The sequence below is a fragment of the Dendrobates tinctorius genome, unplaced genomic scaffold (genome assembly GCF_039654945.1).
Source record: "Dendrobates tinctorius isolate UK_male_01 unplaced genomic scaffold, ASM3965494v1 ptg000046l, whole genome shotgun sequence".
Lineage (NCBI taxonomy): Eukaryota > Metazoa > Chordata > Amphibia > Anura > Dendrobatidae > Dendrobates > Dendrobates tinctorius.
In genome coordinates this window covers 46,505,595-46,524,494 of record NW_027361714.1, presented here as the reverse complement: position 1 = coordinate 46,524,494, position 18,900 = coordinate 46,505,595, and the positions used below count along the sequence as shown (strand labels likewise).

General features: G+C 45.2%; 1 protein-coding gene across 9 annotated transcripts in view; it reads left to right on the top strand.

Moving 5' to 3' along the window:
- Positions 1–18,900, top strand: part of MAP7 (microtubule associated protein 7) — a 198,533-nt gene that overhangs the window by 34,244 nt on the left and 145,389 nt on the right. For 3 of the 9 annotated variants that reach the window (XM_073575885.1, XM_073575883.1, XM_073575879.1), the window contains exon 1: positions 2,639–3,240. The exons of 5 other annotated variants lie outside the window; for them this stretch is intronic. In XM_073575885.1, the coding sequence (XP_073431986.1) occupies positions 3,060–3,240 (181 nt within the window). In that variant the 5' untranslated portion in view covers positions 2,639–3,059. Of the gene's footprint in view, positions 1–2,637; positions 3,241–18,900 lie in introns of those variants that run through there. One more of the 9 variants, XM_073575884.1, reaches the window with a different exon arrangement.

Genomic DNA, 18,900 nt, shown 5'->3' with positions numbered 1-18,900 from the left:
CGCTGATTGTGCGCTGGTCTGATTTTGCCCCCTTTTGGCACTGCGCCCAGCCCACAAAAACGCGCTGGGGTCCATTTTCCCCTGTTAACCTTGTGAAAATAAAAAAATTGGGGATAAAAAAAACTATTTAAGAGGAAAAAATTTGATTTTCTTTTTTTCTCTAATTTTCATGACTCAACAGTGTAAACTGGGGGATCAAAGTGCTTACCACACATATAGATAAATTCCTTGAGCAGTCTAGTTTCCAAAATATGGCAACTTGTGGGGAGTTTCCACTGTTTAGGCACATCTGAGGGGCTCTCCAAATGCAACATAACACCTGCCGAAAATTCCATAAAAAATCTTTGTAAAACATCACTCCATCCTTTCTGAGCATTGCCATGCACCCAAAGGGAATGTGCACACGTTGCGGATTGCTGTGTGGAATTTTCCACGCATTTTGGCAGAATCCGCAGGTCAAAATCCGCTCGTTTTTTATGCGGGTTTGGCATACGTTTTTACACCTGCGGATTCCTATAATGGAATGGGTGTAAAAACGCTGCAGAATCTGCATAAAGAATTAACATGCTGCGGAAAATAAACTGCTGCGTTTCTGCGCAGATTTTTTCTCAGCATGTGCCAGGGTTTTTTTTTTTTTCCCATAGAATAACATACTGTAAATCACTAGCCAATCTGCAGCGTCAAATCCGCAACGTGTGCACATACCCAAACAGTAGGTTTTTTTCCCACATATCAGCGGTTTCCACTGTTTAGGCACATCAGGGGCTTTCCAAATGCAACATGGCGTCCATTAATTATTCCAGCAAATTCTACATTCAAAAAGTCCTTTTGGCGCTCCTTTCCTTCCAAGCCCTGCCGTGCACTAAAACAGTAGTTTTGCCCCACATATGGGGGGATCAGGGTACTCGGGAGAAATTGCACAACAAATTTTGGAGTCTATTTTTGCCTGTTACCCTTGCAAAAATTAAAAAATTGGATCTAAAGTAAAAATTTTGTGAAAAAAAGTTAAATGTTCATTTTTTTTTCCTTCAACATTCCATTAATTCCTGTGAAGCACCTGAAGGGTTAATAATCTTCTTGAGGGTATGTGCACACGTTGCGGATTCTGCTGCGGATTTTTCCGCTTGGATTTTGCTAAATCCGTAGGTAAAATGACGTGTTTTACCTGTGGATTTTCTGCAGATTTTGTGCGGATTTCCTCTGCGTTTTTACACCTGCGGATTTCTATAATGGAGCAGGTGTAAAAACACTGCTGAATCCGCACAAAGAATGGACATGCTGCGGATTCAAATCCGTAGCAAATCTGCCTGGAAAAATCTGCAGCATTTTTTGTTTTACATTGACTATAATGGTACTGTACACCGCAGGAGAATCTGCTGCAGGGCCAAATCCGCTGCGGATCCGCAGCAAAATCCACAATGTGTGCACATACCCTGAAAATAGTTTTGAACACCTTGAGGGGTGCAGTTTTTAGAATGCTCCCTCTTCTGGGGATTTTCTGTCATATAGACCCCTCAAAGTGACTTCAAATGTGATGTGATGTCCCTAAAAAAAAAAAAAAAAATTTTGTAAATTTTGTTGGTAAAATTTTAACCCTTCAAACTTCCTAACCAAAAAAAAAGTTTCAAAAATTGTGCTGATGTAAAGTAGACATGTGAAAAATGTTATTTATCAACTATTTTGTGTGACATAACTCTCTGATTTAAGGGCATGAAAATTAAAAAATTTGAAATGTGCAATTTTTAGACATTTTCGCCACATTTCCCATATTTTCACAAATAAAAGCAAGTCCTATCGAACAAATGTTACCACTATCATGAAGTACAATATGTCACAAGAAAAGAGTCTCAGAATCAGTGGGATCCATTGAAGCGTTTCAGAATTATTCCCTCATAAAGTGACAGTGGTCAGAATTGTAAAATTTGCCCTGGTCACGAAAGTGAACACAGGCTTTGAGGTCAAGGGGTTAAATAAGAAAATAAAATGTTCCCAAAGGACAGCCCCTTCATTTTCTGGAATCTATCTTTCAGTGTGCTCTTTTGTCTTTTCTGTTGTTCAGGAACTAACAGATCAATTGTAAATTTCCATACGTTTCAGAGCGGCACAGAAATCCACAATGACCCCCATCCTCCAGATCTAAAACTCCCATTTATGGATCCAGACTTCATTATTGATTCTATGTTTATTACGCATTGTGTCTATAGGCAGCTGATGTACAACACCCTTTCTACAGAATTATTATAGCGGAATTCCGAATAAACCTAAAGAACCATTCTGACACGTCAGGGTTATTGTTGGTACATATAGTATGAAATTCATGTAATATTTTTTGTGGCTGGTTTAATTCCCCATTATGGTTTTATCTTTGCGCTTCTTATCTTTTGCCCATGGCGGTTTGGTGCAGTATGTATTGTATGGTGCAGATGTGCATTTTTCTGGATTTCTTCGTTTTGGTGCGATGTTCCATACTCCATGCATCGTCTGGGCAGGTGTCTCGATGACGGCCCATAGATCTCCTGTCAGTGGCATTCTCCTAGCATTTCAGGTTTCTGTGTGTGTAGCCCTATTATGCAAGCATCTCCTACCGCCCCACATGGGATAGACGGCACAGCCCAGTGACAGCTCAGTAATGACAGTGGGAAGCTCGGGAGGTAGAAGGCATTCATTCCAGCAGGCTCCAGCTGAAGAGGCAGCATTACGCAGCTTTCCATGATTAGGCGATGTCACTGTTGTCAGGGTAACTGTGTGAACAGCGCCGTATCATATTTTTTCCTCCTGCGCTGTGTGCTGAATATTTTAGTGTGCTGAAGCCGGCTGCAGGCTTAGGGAAAAGGGGCTTTGGCAAGAAGAACATTGGTGGGTTACGTCTATCTGGATTGCAGGAAGAAGAGGCTTGTGATCTGCAGCGAGGAAAGGACGTTTCCTGGGATATCTATGCAGGTGGATATTGGCATTCTTCCTGCTCTGCCTCATGCCCCATGCCGGGGCCACTGACTAGCCCATACAGGAGCTGGCTGCTCCATTTACTCTTGTAGGGAATCTGCAGGACCAAGGGATACATGCTGATATTCCTAAAGGCCAAGAAGAAAAAACCTGTGGCGGGCAAAATGCCAGGATCTGTTACTGCCACCCGGCAGGACAGGGGGAAGAAAACTGGGACCAGGCCTACAGCTCCGGTACTATTTACTATAAATGAGGAAGATGAGCAGCAAAGGAATGGCAACAGCAAGAAGGAAAAAGGTAAGCATTGTGATTGACGTTTTGTACAATGCACAACATGCCTGCCCTTCAGTGCGGGTGTAGGAAGAACAGGCTTACCACCACTTCCATGTATCCAGCTGGCTACTAGAACATGCCTGTCATTCAATGCAGATGTAGACAGAACAGGCTTACCACTTCCATGTATCCAGCTGGCTACTAGAACATGCCTGGCCTATAATGCAGATGTGGGCAGAACAAGCTTACCACGGCTTCCATGTATCCAGCTGGCTACTAGAACATGCCTGCCCTATAATGCAGATGTGGGCAGAACAAGCTTACCACGGCTTCCATGTATCCAGCTGGCTACTAGAACATGCCTGCCCTATAATGCAGATGTGGGCAGAACAAGCTTACCACAACTTCCATGTATCCAGCTTGCTACTAGGACATGCCTGCCCTATAATGCAGATGTGGGCAGAACAAGCTTACCACCACTTCCATGTATCCAGCTGGCTACTAGAACATGCCTGCCCTATAATGCAGATGTGGGCAGAACAAGCTTACCACCACTTCCATGTATCCAGCTGGCTACTAGAACATGCCTGCCCTATAATGCAGATGTAGGCAGAACAGGCTTACCACCACTTCCATGTATCCAGCTGGCTACTAGAACATGCCTGCCCTATAATGCAGATGTGGGTAGAGCAGGCTTGCCACCGATTCCGTGTATCCAACTGGGTACTAGAACATGCCTGCCCCATAATGCAGATGTGGGCAGAACAAGCTTACCAACACTTCCATGTATCCAGCTGGCTACTAGAACATGCCTGTCATTCAATGCAGATGTAGGCAGAGCACGCTTACCACTTCCATGTATCCAGCTGGCTACTAGAACATGCCTGCCCTATAATGCAGATGTGGGCAGAACAGACTTACCACCACTTCCATGTTTCCAGCTGGCTACAAGTATATGCCTGCCCTATAATGCAGATGTAGGCAGAACAGGCTTACCATCACTTCCATGTATCCAGCTGGCTACTAGGACATGCCTGCCCTATAATGCAGATGTGGGCAGAACAAGCTTACCACCACTTCCATGAATCCAGCTGGCTACTAGAACATGCCTGCCCTATAATGCAGATGTGGGCAGAACAAGCTTACCACGGCTTCCATGTATCCAGCTGGCTACTAGAACATGCCTGTCATTCAATGCAGATGTAGACAGAACAGGCTTACCACTTCCATGTATCCAGCTGGCTACTAGAACATGCCTGGCCTATAATGCAGATGTGGGCAGAACAAGCTTACCACGGCTTCCATGTATCCAGCTGGCTACTAGAACATGCCTGCCCTATAATTCAGATGTGGGCAGAACAAGCTTACCACGGCTTCCATGTATCCAGCTGGCTACTAGAACATGCCTGCCCTATAATGCAGATGTGGGCAGAACAAGCTTACCACAACTTCCATGTATCCAGCTTGCTACTAGGACATGCCTGCCCTATAATGCAGATGTGGGCAGAACAAGCTTACCACCACTTCCATGTATCCAGCTGGCTACTAGAACATGCCTGCCCTATAATGCAGATGTAGGCAGAACAGGCTTACCACCACTTCCATGTATCCAGCTGGCTACTAGAACATGCCTGCCCTATAATGCAGATGTGGGTAGAGCAGGCTTGCCACCGATTCCGTGTATCCAACTGGGTACTAGAACATGCCTGCCCCATAATGCAGATGTGGGCAGAACAAGCTTACCAACACTTCCATGTATCCAGCTGGCTACTAGAACATGCCTGTCATTCAATGCAGATGTAGGCAGAGCACGCTTACCACTTCCATGTATCCAGCTGGCTACTAGAACATGCCTGCCCTATAATGCAGATGTGGGCAGAACAGACTTACCACCACTTCCATGTTTCCAGCTGGCTACAAGTATATGCCTGCCCTATAATGCAGATGTAGGCAGAACAGGCTTACCATCACTTCCATGTATCCAGCTGGCTACTAGGACATGCCTGCCCTATAATGCAGATGTGGGCAGAACAAGCTTACCACCACTTCCATGTATCCAGCTGGCTACTAGAACATGCCTGCCCTATAATGCAGATGTAGGCAGAACAGGCTTACCACCACTTCCATGTATCCAGCTGGCTACAAGTATATGCTTGCCCTTTAATACAGATATAGGCAGAACAGGCTCACCACCACTTCCATGTTTCCAGCTGCTTGCTGGGCTATGTGATTTGCATCCCTCTAGAAATGAATGGCGATAATATGTCACTGGGTCTGATTACATTGTGTTTCTCAAAGTTTGCTTCTTTCCTTCGCCTTTATGTGGCTATGAATGGTACCCAATGGTCCTTTTCTTGATAGCCGTCTGCTTTTTACATTTCTCTTGCGGTTCACCTGGCTAGAAATATGTTGCACGATCTGACATAGAAGAATAGATGCCTCATCCTAGAGCAAATCGGCACAGCGTTTATCGGATTTTCTTGTGTTACGCTCACATCTCGAGCATATCATTTATCTGCAGGGCCTGTTTAGGTCCCAGTATGCTGACTACCGCAGGTTTTGTAGAAGTAACGGGGCCCTCCCTTATGCAGAGCCCTGAGCTGCTACGCTTTGTGGTAGGGCAGTGTGCCCTAGTGAACTGTCTTGGCACGGCAATGCTTGCCATATTGGAGTTGGATGGCAGGGGTGTGAGAGGTTTTGTCATGCAAGTCGAATGTTTCCATTTCACCTCCTCCACAACAGCTGAGGAGTGTCAAGGGTGTCACTGACATCTTTACATAAAGATAATCCATTATTAACCTATCCCATAGTCTGTAGTACTGCCAACCAGCATACTGCACAGGGAGGGTTCTATAAATAGATGAGGAATATGCCTACGTCTGCAAGCATGCTCCGCCGTAGAGCTGGAAAATTACTGCTCATCCGCCAAAATAGAAAATCCCAAATAATATCCTAAATGCGTAAATGGTCATTATGGTGCTACGAGAGCGTTGGCATATTAGTTATGGAAGACACCGCATGTACCCTGCTGGTATGGCACTATGTAGGTCACTTTTCTGTAATATCTTTTGACCTTGATATATATCTAAGCCAGAATAATAGCAACACTATCCAGGTTGTATTCTAAAATATTCAAAGCCCTGATGACATGTCGAAAGGAATACATTGTAATACATTGTATGGTTGTGGTTTGACTACTAATTACTTTGGTGTAATATTATACATATTAGGGCAAGATTGTAGTCATGTCATAGTTACCAGAGTCTGAACTCATACCTTGGTCATTACTTGGTCTCTGTATCCTTGCTAGCAGTCTACCTTAGGCGTTCTGTGGTCCACCTTGTGATGCTTGAGGAATTGGGATCTAAAAAAGACTGCTATCCCGGTTAATGTCTGGGGTCATGTGTCAATTGCCAATGCACATCTCATCTAAATGAATGTGTTCAAGATAGTTGTTGTGAATTCTTATTGCATCTTCCTGCGTCTCATCTGTATCACCTGTATGTCATCTCTGATTTTGACATAAATTTTATTCATCAAGTCTCATTCCTCTGCAGAACGCTCGGAGGAGGAGTCAGGTGCTGACCTTTTTCACTGCCATCATCCGTACTACAAATGTGTATGCGCTGATAACAATGTAGTTGAAGACAGAAAATAGACTTTGTAGATGCAGGGATTCATAAGCAACTTTAAGCTTTTTTTTTTATACAGGAATGAAGTCCAATCGCCTAATAAAATGATTTACAAAGGATCATAATTTTTCATGGTGGACAAAATTATTTAAAAAATAGAAGTTTAGTTACTCTTTTTACGCATTTCAAAGTAGTGTATAACGTCTATCAATCAAGATCCAAAAGAGACAAGGGTATAGATGCAAATTATCATTAAATTTTATTGAACAATAGGACAAAACACGGCAAGAAATAGATAAGAAAACGGCTAAAAGAAGATGGTGCTATGATATAAAATAGATGGACATATTAGGCACCAAAAAAAGAAAGTGTCTCACCACAAACACCTGCACAGAGCTATATATATATATATATATATATATATATATATATATATATATATATATATATATATATATATATATATATATAGTGAGGTAGCGCTGTCATTCAAGTAGGGGATACTCGCTTAGCCGCCACAAAACCAGATCCGGCACGGGTTTTCCACAAAACAGTCATAGTCCCTTCGGTCTATTCAGCATCATAAACCATCACAGCAACAGAAAACCGCATATAATCAGCATAGCATCCATTACAGAGTTTCCCTCCGTTATCCTGTAGTCATATAAGTTATGCAGTGTTCAATGCGCAGGCTTCCTAGCCCCAAGTTATCTCACCCTGTCAGGGTTTCCTCATGCTGCTTCACCATGCTGCACATGTTCATTCCCTCCAGGGAACTAACAGGCACACTTCGCCATTACTCACAGCCACTTCACCAGCTGTTAGCCAGGAAGCTCCATCTCAGCGGGACCTTCCACCCTGGACCAACCGGGTCCCAGCATTCACCACATGTGACCTACCCTGGCCACCATATATGGTCTGTAGCCACGCCCTCCGGGTCACATGGCTATGACCGCATCACAGGTCCTTGACCCATTCACAGACTCTTTGCAATAGTGTCCTTAAACACACCCCCTGGGTGGGTTTATAGGTAACCGGGCCCGCCCGTCTCCCCAGTTACCTGGAAACTTCTCCTTGACACATTGACACAACACCTCAGCAATATCAGAACTCCAACCCTCCACAACAAGAAGGTTCTTGAACACTATGAGACTCAGGAAAGCGGATGTCCTACTTACCAGAGGATCATCGCCTGGCTTTGGTGACCAAAATCTCCGAGTTCAAGAACCCGAGGTCTCCCACCTCCTGGACAGCAGTGTCTGTATTAAGCTCCATGACTGCCTGCATCCAATCAGTACCTTGGGCTCAGGCTGATTCCAGGGTTTTTCAAGCCCACATTCTTATTACCTGGAACAGGAAACCCAACTCTCTGAACAGGAGGGTTCAGACCCCAGGACGAGTGAAAACTTCCATGGCTTGGTGGTTGAACCCCAAAAATCTTTGCAGGGGAGTAGCTTGGTCCCAGTCACCTCTGGTTACGGTAACAGCTGACGCCAGCAAGCGAGGACGGGATGGCGTAGTATCTCACACCCCTTTCCAGGGAAACTGGAATCCAGGGACAAGTGCCAGGTCATCCAATTTCAGAGAACTGAAAGCAGTGGTGGAGATCCTTCGTGCAACAGGCAACCTAGTCACCGGTTGTCATGTCAGGGTGTATTCGATCACCACCACAGCTCACCTGAGACATCAATGGAGCTCAAAGTTCGACAGCTTAAAAAGCATATCAAACTGAATATTTTGTTGGGCTGAAAGACATCTCTCCCTAACGGCTGTCTATCTGAAAGGGTCTTACAACCTGCAGGCAGACTTCCTGAGTCATCAGGATATGCAACCAGGAGAATGGAGTCTGAATCAGGAGGTCTTTCGGAATCTGGTAGCAAGATGGAGCTTGCCAGAGATCGATTTATTCGCCTCAGGGCAAAAGTCGCAGGTCAAAGACTTTTTCTCCCTGAATCCCAGGGAAAAATCCACGGGAGTAGACGCCTTTGCACAGCAGTGGAACTTCCAGTTGGCATATGCGTTTCCTCCGATTTCGATGCTGGAAAGGACTCTGCAGAAGATCCGGGAAGATCGAGTCCCAACCATCCTGGTGGCTCCAATGTGGCCCAAAAGGAGCTGGTTCAACCTAGTTATCGATCTCCAGGTGGACGGACCAATCCAGTTACCGCCGAATACAGATCTTCTCTCGCAGGGACCTCTGCATCATCCAAATCCTCAAAGACTGAACTTAGCAACTTGTTTACTGAGGCCCAGGTGTTGCATGCACAGGGGCTGTCGGTCAAACTAATCACCACCTTACAGATATCCAGGAAACCAGTCACCAATGCCATTTACAATAAAATATGGTAAAAGTTTTTATCCTGGTGCATACCTAACTCGCCAGACCCATTACACTCCAATATATCTCAGATATTGAACTTTTTTCAGAGGGGGTTAGAGCTAGGCTTTAAGCCTAGTACCTTTAAAACTTCAGGTTTCTGACCTAAGCTCTGTATTTGATCAGGACTTGGCTAACACCATTGGATTAAAAGGTTCATGGTATCGGCCCTTAGACAATGTCCCAAAAAGCAGTTTATTATTCCCTCATGGGATCTAAACATATTCCTCAAGGACCTCACACAACCTCCCTTTGAACCTTTATCCTCCTGCCCCCTTCAGTTTCTTGCATTCAAGGCAGCCTTCCTGGTAGCTATACTGTAACTACAACAAGACGTGTAGGGGAACTGCAGCCGTTGTCTATAAGAGAACCGTATCTAATAATCAGAGACAATTGTATAGTTCTTGGTCTTGATCCGTCCGTTCTACCCAAAGTAGTGTCCAATTTCCACCGTTCACAGGACATCATGCTCAGAGCTCAGAGACAGAATTGTGGCAAGGCACACATCCGGCCAAGGTTCAAAAGAATTTCTGTAGTACTCAAGGTTCTTAAGAGCACAATGGCCTCCATAATCCTTAAATGGAAGAAGTTTGGGACAACCAGAAGTCTTCCTAGTCCTGGCCTTCCAGCCAAACTACACAATCGTGGGAGAAGAGCTTTTGTGAGAGAGGTAAAGAAGAACCTAAAGATCACTGTGGCTGAGCTCCACAGATGCAGCAGGGAGATGGGCGAAAAGTTCCACAAAGTCAACTATCACTGCAGCCCTCCACCAGTTGGGCCTTTATGGCAAAGTGTCCTGACGGAAGCCTCTCCTCAGTGCCAGACATATGAAAAACTGCATAGCGTTTTCTAAAAAACACATGAAGGACTCCCAAACTATCAGAAATAAGATTCTCTGGTCTGATGAGATGAAAATACAACTTTTTGGTGATAATTCTAAGTGGTATGTATGGAGAAAACTAGACACTTCTCATCACCTTCCCAATACAATCCCAACAGTGCAACATGGTGGTGACAGCATCATGCTATGGGGGTGTTTTTTCAGCTGCAGGGACAGGACGACTGGTTGCAATTGAAGGAAACATGAATGCAGCCAAGTATAGATATATCCTGGATGAAAACCTCTTCCAGAGTGCTCTGGACCTCAGAATTGACCGAAGGTTCACCTTCCAACAAGACATTGACCCTAAGCACACAGCTAAAATAACAAAGGTGTGGCTTCAGAACAACTCTGACCATTCTTAACTGGCCAAGCCAGAACCCTGACCTAAACCCAATTTAGCATCTCTGGAGAGACCTGGAAATGACTGTCCACCAACGTTCACCATCCAACCTGACGGAACTGGAGATCTGCAACGAAGAACCGCAGAGGATCCCCAAATCCAGGTGTGAAAAACTTGTTGCATCATTCCCAAGCAGACTCATGGCTGTTCTAGCTCAAAAGGGTACTTCTACTCAATACTGAGCAAAGGGTCTGAATACTTATGACCATGTGATATTTCAGTTTTTCTTTTTTAATACATTTGCAAATATTTCTACATTATTTTTCAGTCGATCAGGTGCAGAGTGTAGATTTAATGAGAAAAAAAATGAAATTTTTTGAATTTGCCAAATGGCTGCATTGAAACAGAGTGAAACATTTAAAGGGGTCTGAATACTTTCTGTACCCACTGTAGACTATACTTATAAAAATGGAGATACTTGGCACATTGGCCAATTCAAGAGAGCCCATCCGCCACAAAAAGGTGGCCTTTCTTTGTTTTGACCTTAAACCTAAGATTTATCAAACGTGCCTTTCCTGGGTTTTTTTATATTCTATTTAGCAGTAATGCAATTGAAACTTCATATATTCAATGTTTGTAAACATCCTCCCATCAACCTAAGGGTGTTTTTAATAAGTGCTGGATCCTACCTGTCCTTTAAATCTGTAGGTTTATAGCCCGGTAAAGGCATGTTTGATAAATATTAGGTTTTGGGAGCATGATGCTGCTTTCACACACCGTTGTAGCACATCTGTTACTGCTGTTTTGATTTTTTTTTTTTTTCCTTTTTTATTGGACAGCACTCAAACTCACAACATAGAATGTATGTATTTGCACGTCTATTAAAACCATGAATCCAATAGTGAGATCCTTGTTGTCTCAGGGCATGTCGTGTTCTGATCCTATGGGGATCTGTGAGAAACCAGTGTAAATTGGAAATCTTCCGATTCGTTTCCATTTTGCATCAGTGTCTCAAGGATCTGAAGTAAGCAAATCTCCTCAGTGAAAAAAAGAGAAATAAAACCTGATGACACCTGTGCAAATAAAGGTCAGTCCTCTCTTGGATAGTAACACTCACATGGATGTGTGAATATAATATAACTAGCTATGAACCCGTTCTACGCCCGGGTGGTGAGCATTTCTATTGGTATATGGTCTCCCATCCTGGTATGTGCTGCCACCCTCCTATCCTGGTATGCATGGTACCCTCACCCCCCCCCCCCAATCCTGGTATGCGTGGTCCCCTCACCCCCCAATCCTGGTATGCATGGTACTCCCTCATCCCTATCCTGGTATGTATGGTCCCCTCACCCCCTATCCTGGTATGTATGGCCCCCTCACCCCTTATCCTGGTATGCATGGTACCCCTCATCCCCCAATCCTGGTATGCATGGTACTTCCTCATCCTTATCCTGGTATGCATGGTCCTCTCACCCCCTATCCTGGTATGCATGGTACCCCTCATCCCCCAATCCTGGTATGCATGGTACCCCTCATCCCCCAATCCTGGTATGCATGGTACCCCTCATCCCCCAATCCTGGTATGCATGGTACCCCTCATCCCCCAATCCTGGTATGCATGGTACCCCTCATCCCCCAATCCTGGTATGCATGGTACCCCTCATCCCCCAATCCTGGTATGCATGGTACCCCTCATCCCCCTGTGCCTGCTGTGATGACAGGAGAGGGCGGGTCTTTGCTCTGGAATCGGCGCATGCGCATTCCTCTTTCCGGCGCCATTGTCTTGAATGGCAAAATGGCGCCGGAAAGTACGGACTCCGCTTCCGGAGCAACAACCCGCCCTCTCCTGTCATCACAGCAAGACGCAAGACCCCGCGGCCACTCTGAATCGGAAAGGTGTCGTGCCGGCGGGGGGTGCGTCTACCGCGATCTTCGGGGGGGTGCGTCTTCCGCAATCTCCTGGGGGGGGGAATGCGTCACTCTGTCTGGAGCCAAACTGTGCAGGCGCGTCGCGATTGCGCAGTCTATAAAGGCTCCGGACAGAGTGACGCTTAGCCCATTATATTTTAGATATATTTTAATCCCAGCAAGTTGGCTATTAACAAATGTGGCTAGCTGCGGCAGGAGCCTCCCCCCCCCCCCCCCCCATTGCTTTGTCCTCAGTGAGAAACCAGGAATGCTGAACCACACCCCAAATATAAGCCCTGCCCCTACAACTTCCTGCTGCATAAACATGGAAGTGACAGGGAAGAAATGAAGGCTTATGTTCTTTGCAGGCAATTTACATGACACTTGTTTTAAGAGCTTTAGCAATCCCGCAGATTGACACAAACATTGTTGATGAGTTTTTCTTGGCATTCATTTCTAGGTATAGGTTTCTCTTAAAACTAGACTATCAGATATGTTACCACTAATAAAAGTAAATCTTTGCACCTAGTTCTGCTATATTATGAACTTTACTGGCTGTAATGCCTCTCTATTTTTTTTTCTCAGACTTTTTACTTTAGGATATAGTCACATGTGGTATTTATATGATATTTCCACTGCAGACATTTCTCACATGTAGTTGCTCAAAATAGATTTTAAAAAATCAGCTTTTTGTGCAAAAAAAAGCACTTTGAAATAAAGCTACAAGTACATTATAGTGTAAGGCAATGGTGTTCATACTGTAACAAAGATTTGGCCACTGTATTGCAAAATTCCAACACTACTCTTTCTACTCCTTTATACTGTATGTTCCAGTGAGTGGGAATACAGTGGGTATGGAAAGTATTCAGTACCTTTAAATTTTTCACTCTGTTTCATTGCAGCCATTTGGTAAATTCAAACAAGTTCATTTTTTTTCTCATTAATGTACACTCTGCACCCCACCTTGACTGAAAAAAAAACAGAAAGGTAGACATTTTTGCAAATTTATTAAAAAAAGAAAAAACAGTGTGGAGAAAACCAGGCAAAGGAGCTGTAGGTAAAGCAGCAGGAGGCAGCACTGAGCAGGGAATAGAGCTGGAGTGACAGAGGCTTCATATACAAGTGCTTCTCACAAAATTAGAATATCATTAAAAAGTTAATTTATTTCAGTTCTTCAATACAAAATGTGAATCTTGTATATTATATAGAGTCATTACAAACAGAACTTTGCAAAATCAGTGATGATTTGTGGAGCTATGTCATCTGCTGGTGTAGGTCCACTGTGTTTTATCAAATCGAAAGTCAGCGCAGCCGTCTACCAGACCCAACAATAAAGATGAGTTGAGGGCTGCTATCAAAGCAACCTGGGCTACCATAACACCTCAGCAGTGCCACAGGCTGATCGTCTCCATGCCACGCCCCGTTGATGCATTAATTGATGCAAAAGAAGCCCCAACCAAGTATTGAGTGCATTTACTGAACATACATTTCAGTAGGCCAGCGTTTTGGATTTTAAAATAATTTTTCAAGCTGGTTTTAGAAAGTATTTTAATTTACTGAGATAATGACTTTTGGGTTTTCATTGGCTGTAAGCCATAATCATCAACATTAACAGAAATAAACACTTTAAATCATGGGTCTCAAACGCCGCACACCTCGTACACACGCGGCTCAGCTCCGTACACCTCGTACACACAGGGCTCCACTCCGTACACCTCGTTCACATGCGGCTCTGTACAGACATTTGCATATCAATTCAGACATTGTTCTTCTGTTGATGGAAAAAAAAATCAGACTACATAAAGGTATGGCTACACCTGTCTTTGAAAAAGCTACTTGCACATACAGACAGCAGTGGCTGCTCCTTCCAACTTCTCTTGACAGCTGTCTTGTGATTAAAATTGACCTTTCACCAAATACTTCGATAGCTAATATATCCGTACGGGAGAGGCAAAAATTAAAAAAAAAACAAAAAACTTTGATTCGTCTCCGCAACCACTATTACATTGTGTGTACACTTCAACGTGAAAAATTTGGTGAAAGATCCTCTCTATGGGAGAACCAGGGAAGACTGGGTTTTATTAGTCCCTAGCACTGGTAATCACACTGATCTAACATTTATCACTTTGCCGGTCAATAGGTGATAATTTATGAAGACTCTAATATCTTTTTTCATACATTTAATATCTTTCCATTGTCTAGCAGAATTGACCTAATTTACCATTTATACCGCTCATACTTTGCAGGATAAATAATCATATCTTTTGTTCTCACATACTACTGTCATAAAGTACGGTAAGCCTTTACATGCACTTTGTACGTCTTCACCATAAATTGTGTTTCTGTTTATTACGGTAGCTTGAGGCTGGGTTCGCGGCGATTTTAAATGAGCGATTTTGCAGTGAAAACGCAAAAAAACAGCATCCCATGCCATCCTATGGGATTCCGCAATGCTGTACTAATGCTGCGGATTTTCCCGCGGCGGAATCGCATCATGGTAAAATACGCAGCATGCTCATTAATTTTGCAGAATCGCAGCGATTCCGCCCACATAGGAATGCATTGTTCTGCTTACTTTCTGCATGTGGCTGTGTCCACCATGCGAAAAGTAAGCAGAACATTTTCGGATGGTACCCACAGTCCGGAGGAGAGGAGACTGTCATCCGGGCTGTGGGTACCATATCCCTGTAAAAAATAGAATTAAAATAAAAAATATTGTTATTCTCACCTTCCGACAGCCGGCGATCTTCTTCCCGTCTCTCTCCACGCTCCCGGCATCTTCCGGTCCCAGTAATCCTTTGCGAGAATGACCGCGATGATGTTGCGGGGGCACGACGTCTCGCGATCATTCTCGCAAAGGATTACTGGGACCGGAAGATGCTGGGGGCAGGAAGGCTGCGCGGGACGCCGGAAGGTGAGAATAACAATATTTTTTATTTTTTTTATTTTTTACATCCTATCTTTTACTACTGATGCTGCATAGGCAGCATCAGTAGTAAAAAGTTGGTCACAATTATCAAACACTATGTTTGACGAGTGTGACCAACCTGTAAATCAGTTCTCCAAGCAATGCTCCAGATCGCTTGGAAAATGCTAGCATTCTGCAATCTAATTATGCTTGTAAATCGCTAGTTTTTCCGCGGGAATTTAAAATGCGATTTTCCCGCGGAATGGCATTCCGGAATTCTCGCGGTAACTTCCGCAGGAATTCTGCTATGTTTGAACTTAGCCTGAGGGTTTTTAGAGGCTTTGTTACTACTTAAAGGGAATCTGTCAACCCATTTTTCGATTATCAGTTGCCAGCACCGCCATCGCCATCAGGGGCTTATCCACAGCATTCTGTAATGCTATAGATAAGCCCCCGATGTAATCTGAAAGATAAGAAAAATGAGTTAGATTATACTCACCCGGGGGGGGGGCAGTCCGGTCTTGGTCCGATGGGTGTTAGTCTGGCTCCTCCCATCTTCTAATGGTGACGTCCTCTTCTTTGCTGCCAGTCGTGGCTCCTGCGCAGGCGCACTGCTCTGCCTTGTTGAGGGCAGAGCAGAATACTGCAGTGAGCAGGAACCACGACAGGCAGCAAAGAAAAGGATGTCATCATTAGAAGATGGGAGGGATCGGACCGCAACACCCATCGGACCAAAAGCGGACCCGGACCGCCCCTGGGTGAGTTTAATCGAACTCATTTTTCTTCTCTTTCAGGTTACATCGGGGACTCATCTACAGCATTACAGAATGCTTTAGATAAGCCCCTGATGGCGGTGCCGGCAGCTGATAGTCGAAAAATGGGGTGACAGATTCCCTTTAATGTATTTTATGTGGACTCTACCACATTTATTTACTCCTGTAAAAGCAGGAAGTCTTTAGTTATCTATATTTTAGACATAAATATACATTTGTTTTGAAGTATTTTATTTGATTGTTTATCTGAAAAGCATTCTATTTTTCACATCCAGTTTTCTATTTTCAGGACATCTTCAGTGTTTATTACATTATTACGACTGGTAATATTTTGGTTTGGTATTTGGCCAATGAGCGGCTTGTCCAATGGCTTACCATAATAAATTGTGCTAGAGATCTCGGATCGCAAAGCTTGGCCGTAAGCCTTCAGTCATCACATCACTATTCCCATTAATATACAGGTTTGGCCAGATCAAGGTGTACATTACATTATACACATTAGCGTGACATCTGGCTGTTTTTCTAAGTCCCGTGCTTAAAGGATAAATGCTCATTGGATCACCCCTTTAAGTTTTTAAAATCTGCCTATTTCTAGAAATTGCCTGTAGTTTAGACCTGATAGTCACACGTTAGTGCTCATTTGCTAGCTTATATTCAGTTTCCTTGTCACATGGATCCCCAATGCACGCTCAAATAAATCTTGTGATCATTCTGTATCCATACTCTTTTGTGAACAAACCACCAGCTAGCGTATGTTATCGTTGCACTCAAATGGGATTATTTATTGTCCGTTCTGGCTGTGCTTCTAGAAGATGTATTTTGCATTCCATATGACACCCAGGTAACACACCTATGGAGAAAAAACAAAGTATGCAAGCTGCGTATTTGTCATAGTTGCAAACCATATTTTTGTGCGTAGAACAGATAACCACGAAGGCTGGGCAGCTACTACACACATTGCATGCAACAAGCAGAAATGAGAAAACTGTTGCGTTTTCAGTTCCTGTATAGGTCTGCAGTGTACACACATGGGCAAAATCGTTTGAACCCATATGTTCAAGCAAGAACACCCCACATTGGTCAGTGGAATAACCTGAAACTGACAAATGTAATTTTCAATTTATATTAACTGAAAATCAACTAATGAAAATCAGACATTGCTTTAAAACAAGAAAAAAACTAATGAAACTGGCCTGAAGAAAAAAATAATGGTATGCTTAACTTAATATTTTGTTGCATAACCATTTGACACACTTATCGCACACAAACTATTTCTGTAACTCTCAATGAGACTCTTACATCTGTCCACAGGTATTTTGGCCCACTACTTGTGAGTCAACTGCTACAGCTGTCTCAGGTGTGAGGGTACTTTCTCCAGATGGCATGTTTAAGCTTCTTCCACAGATGTTCATTTGGATTTAGATCAGGCCTCGTACAAGGCCACTTCAGAACAGTCTAATGCTTTGTTCTTAGCAATTCCTTGGATTTTTTTTTAGCTGTGTGTTTTGGGTCATTATGTTTTTGGAACACCCATGATCTATGGACTCAGACCAAGTGTTTAGAAGGGGGCTGGGGAGGGCACAGCCTGAAGGAAGCCCCCCCATGACTGCAATGGGCGGGCAGGTTTTCAAACTTGTTGTGGCCGGCAGGACATGAATGGCTGGGATGGGGCCAGGGGAGCAGTTCGGGGTGGGGGCAGTCTGGGCAGTGGGAAAAAAGTGCGGGAAAAGCCGCATTCATCATCTGTAAGCAGAGGAGTGGAGACCCACCTTGTAGCCCACAAAAAAGATGGAGACCGTGGATGAGCTGATGTCCAGGCTCCAGGATGTGGCTCGGTCTAGGAGGGGAGGTTGGCTCCAGACCCAGCTGTCCTCCCTCCTCAGGTCGGCGGACGCACCGGGAACCAGCCAGCAGGGAAGAAGAACACGGCCCCCTGAAAGGTTGTCACCGGAGGTGACAGCGCGCAGCAGCCAGAGCCCCTCCAGGGTCCCTGCGGGAGGCGCAAGCATCGGGGCAACTTCCCCCCCCTTAGCGCCCGTCCCGGCAGGAATCCACCCAGCTGGCCTGCGGGCGCTAGCAGGCGGAGAGCGGGAGCCGCACAGGAACCCTCAGGCCGGACCGGAAATGAGGACGTCGCGGGCGGGAGCCGAAATATCGCGGAGCACGGCATTGCCTGGCTGGCCCCAAGGAGCAGGAACAGGCCGCGGCAGGCCTGCATTGCAACGGCGAGGCGGGCATCGGGCGGAGGCAGCGGCGGTGAGGACGCTGGCAGCGGGTGATACGGCAGGTGCTCCCGGGGATGAGGCCCGCTCCAAGGTGCCTGCCAGACGGGGCGCCAGACTGAGCGGCGCGGCGGGCAGGAGGGGGCAGTTCGAGGACGTCCTGCCTGGCCCCAGCACTGCATGCAGGACGGTGAGAGCGGCGGGCAGCCACGAGCAGCTGTCCGGCAGTCGGCCTGAGGGTGCTACGGATCGGACAGGCCGGTCTGGGTCCAGGGATCGACGCAGGTCCAGCTCAGGCGGGAGTTCCATGGAATGGCAGGAGTCACATGCGCGGTTCCCCCCTGGTGATGAGGAGGCCAGGGGCGTGGGCCATGAGCAGCGGAGCGTGCATCAGGATCACGGAGGACGTCGGGATTCTGGATATTCGGCTGGCAGGGACACAGCACCCGCACAGCTATGTGAGTATGGCTTCATGTCGTGTATGTCGCCCGCAGGGGCTGTATTGCAGGAGGTTGGGGGTAGGCTGGGGGATGGTAGGGAGCAGAGGGGGCGTAGTGGGCCTAGCAGGGCTGAAGTTCCCGGGCTGAGGGATATTTTGAACAATATGTCACAAATATTGAGGAGACTGGAGGGGGGGTATT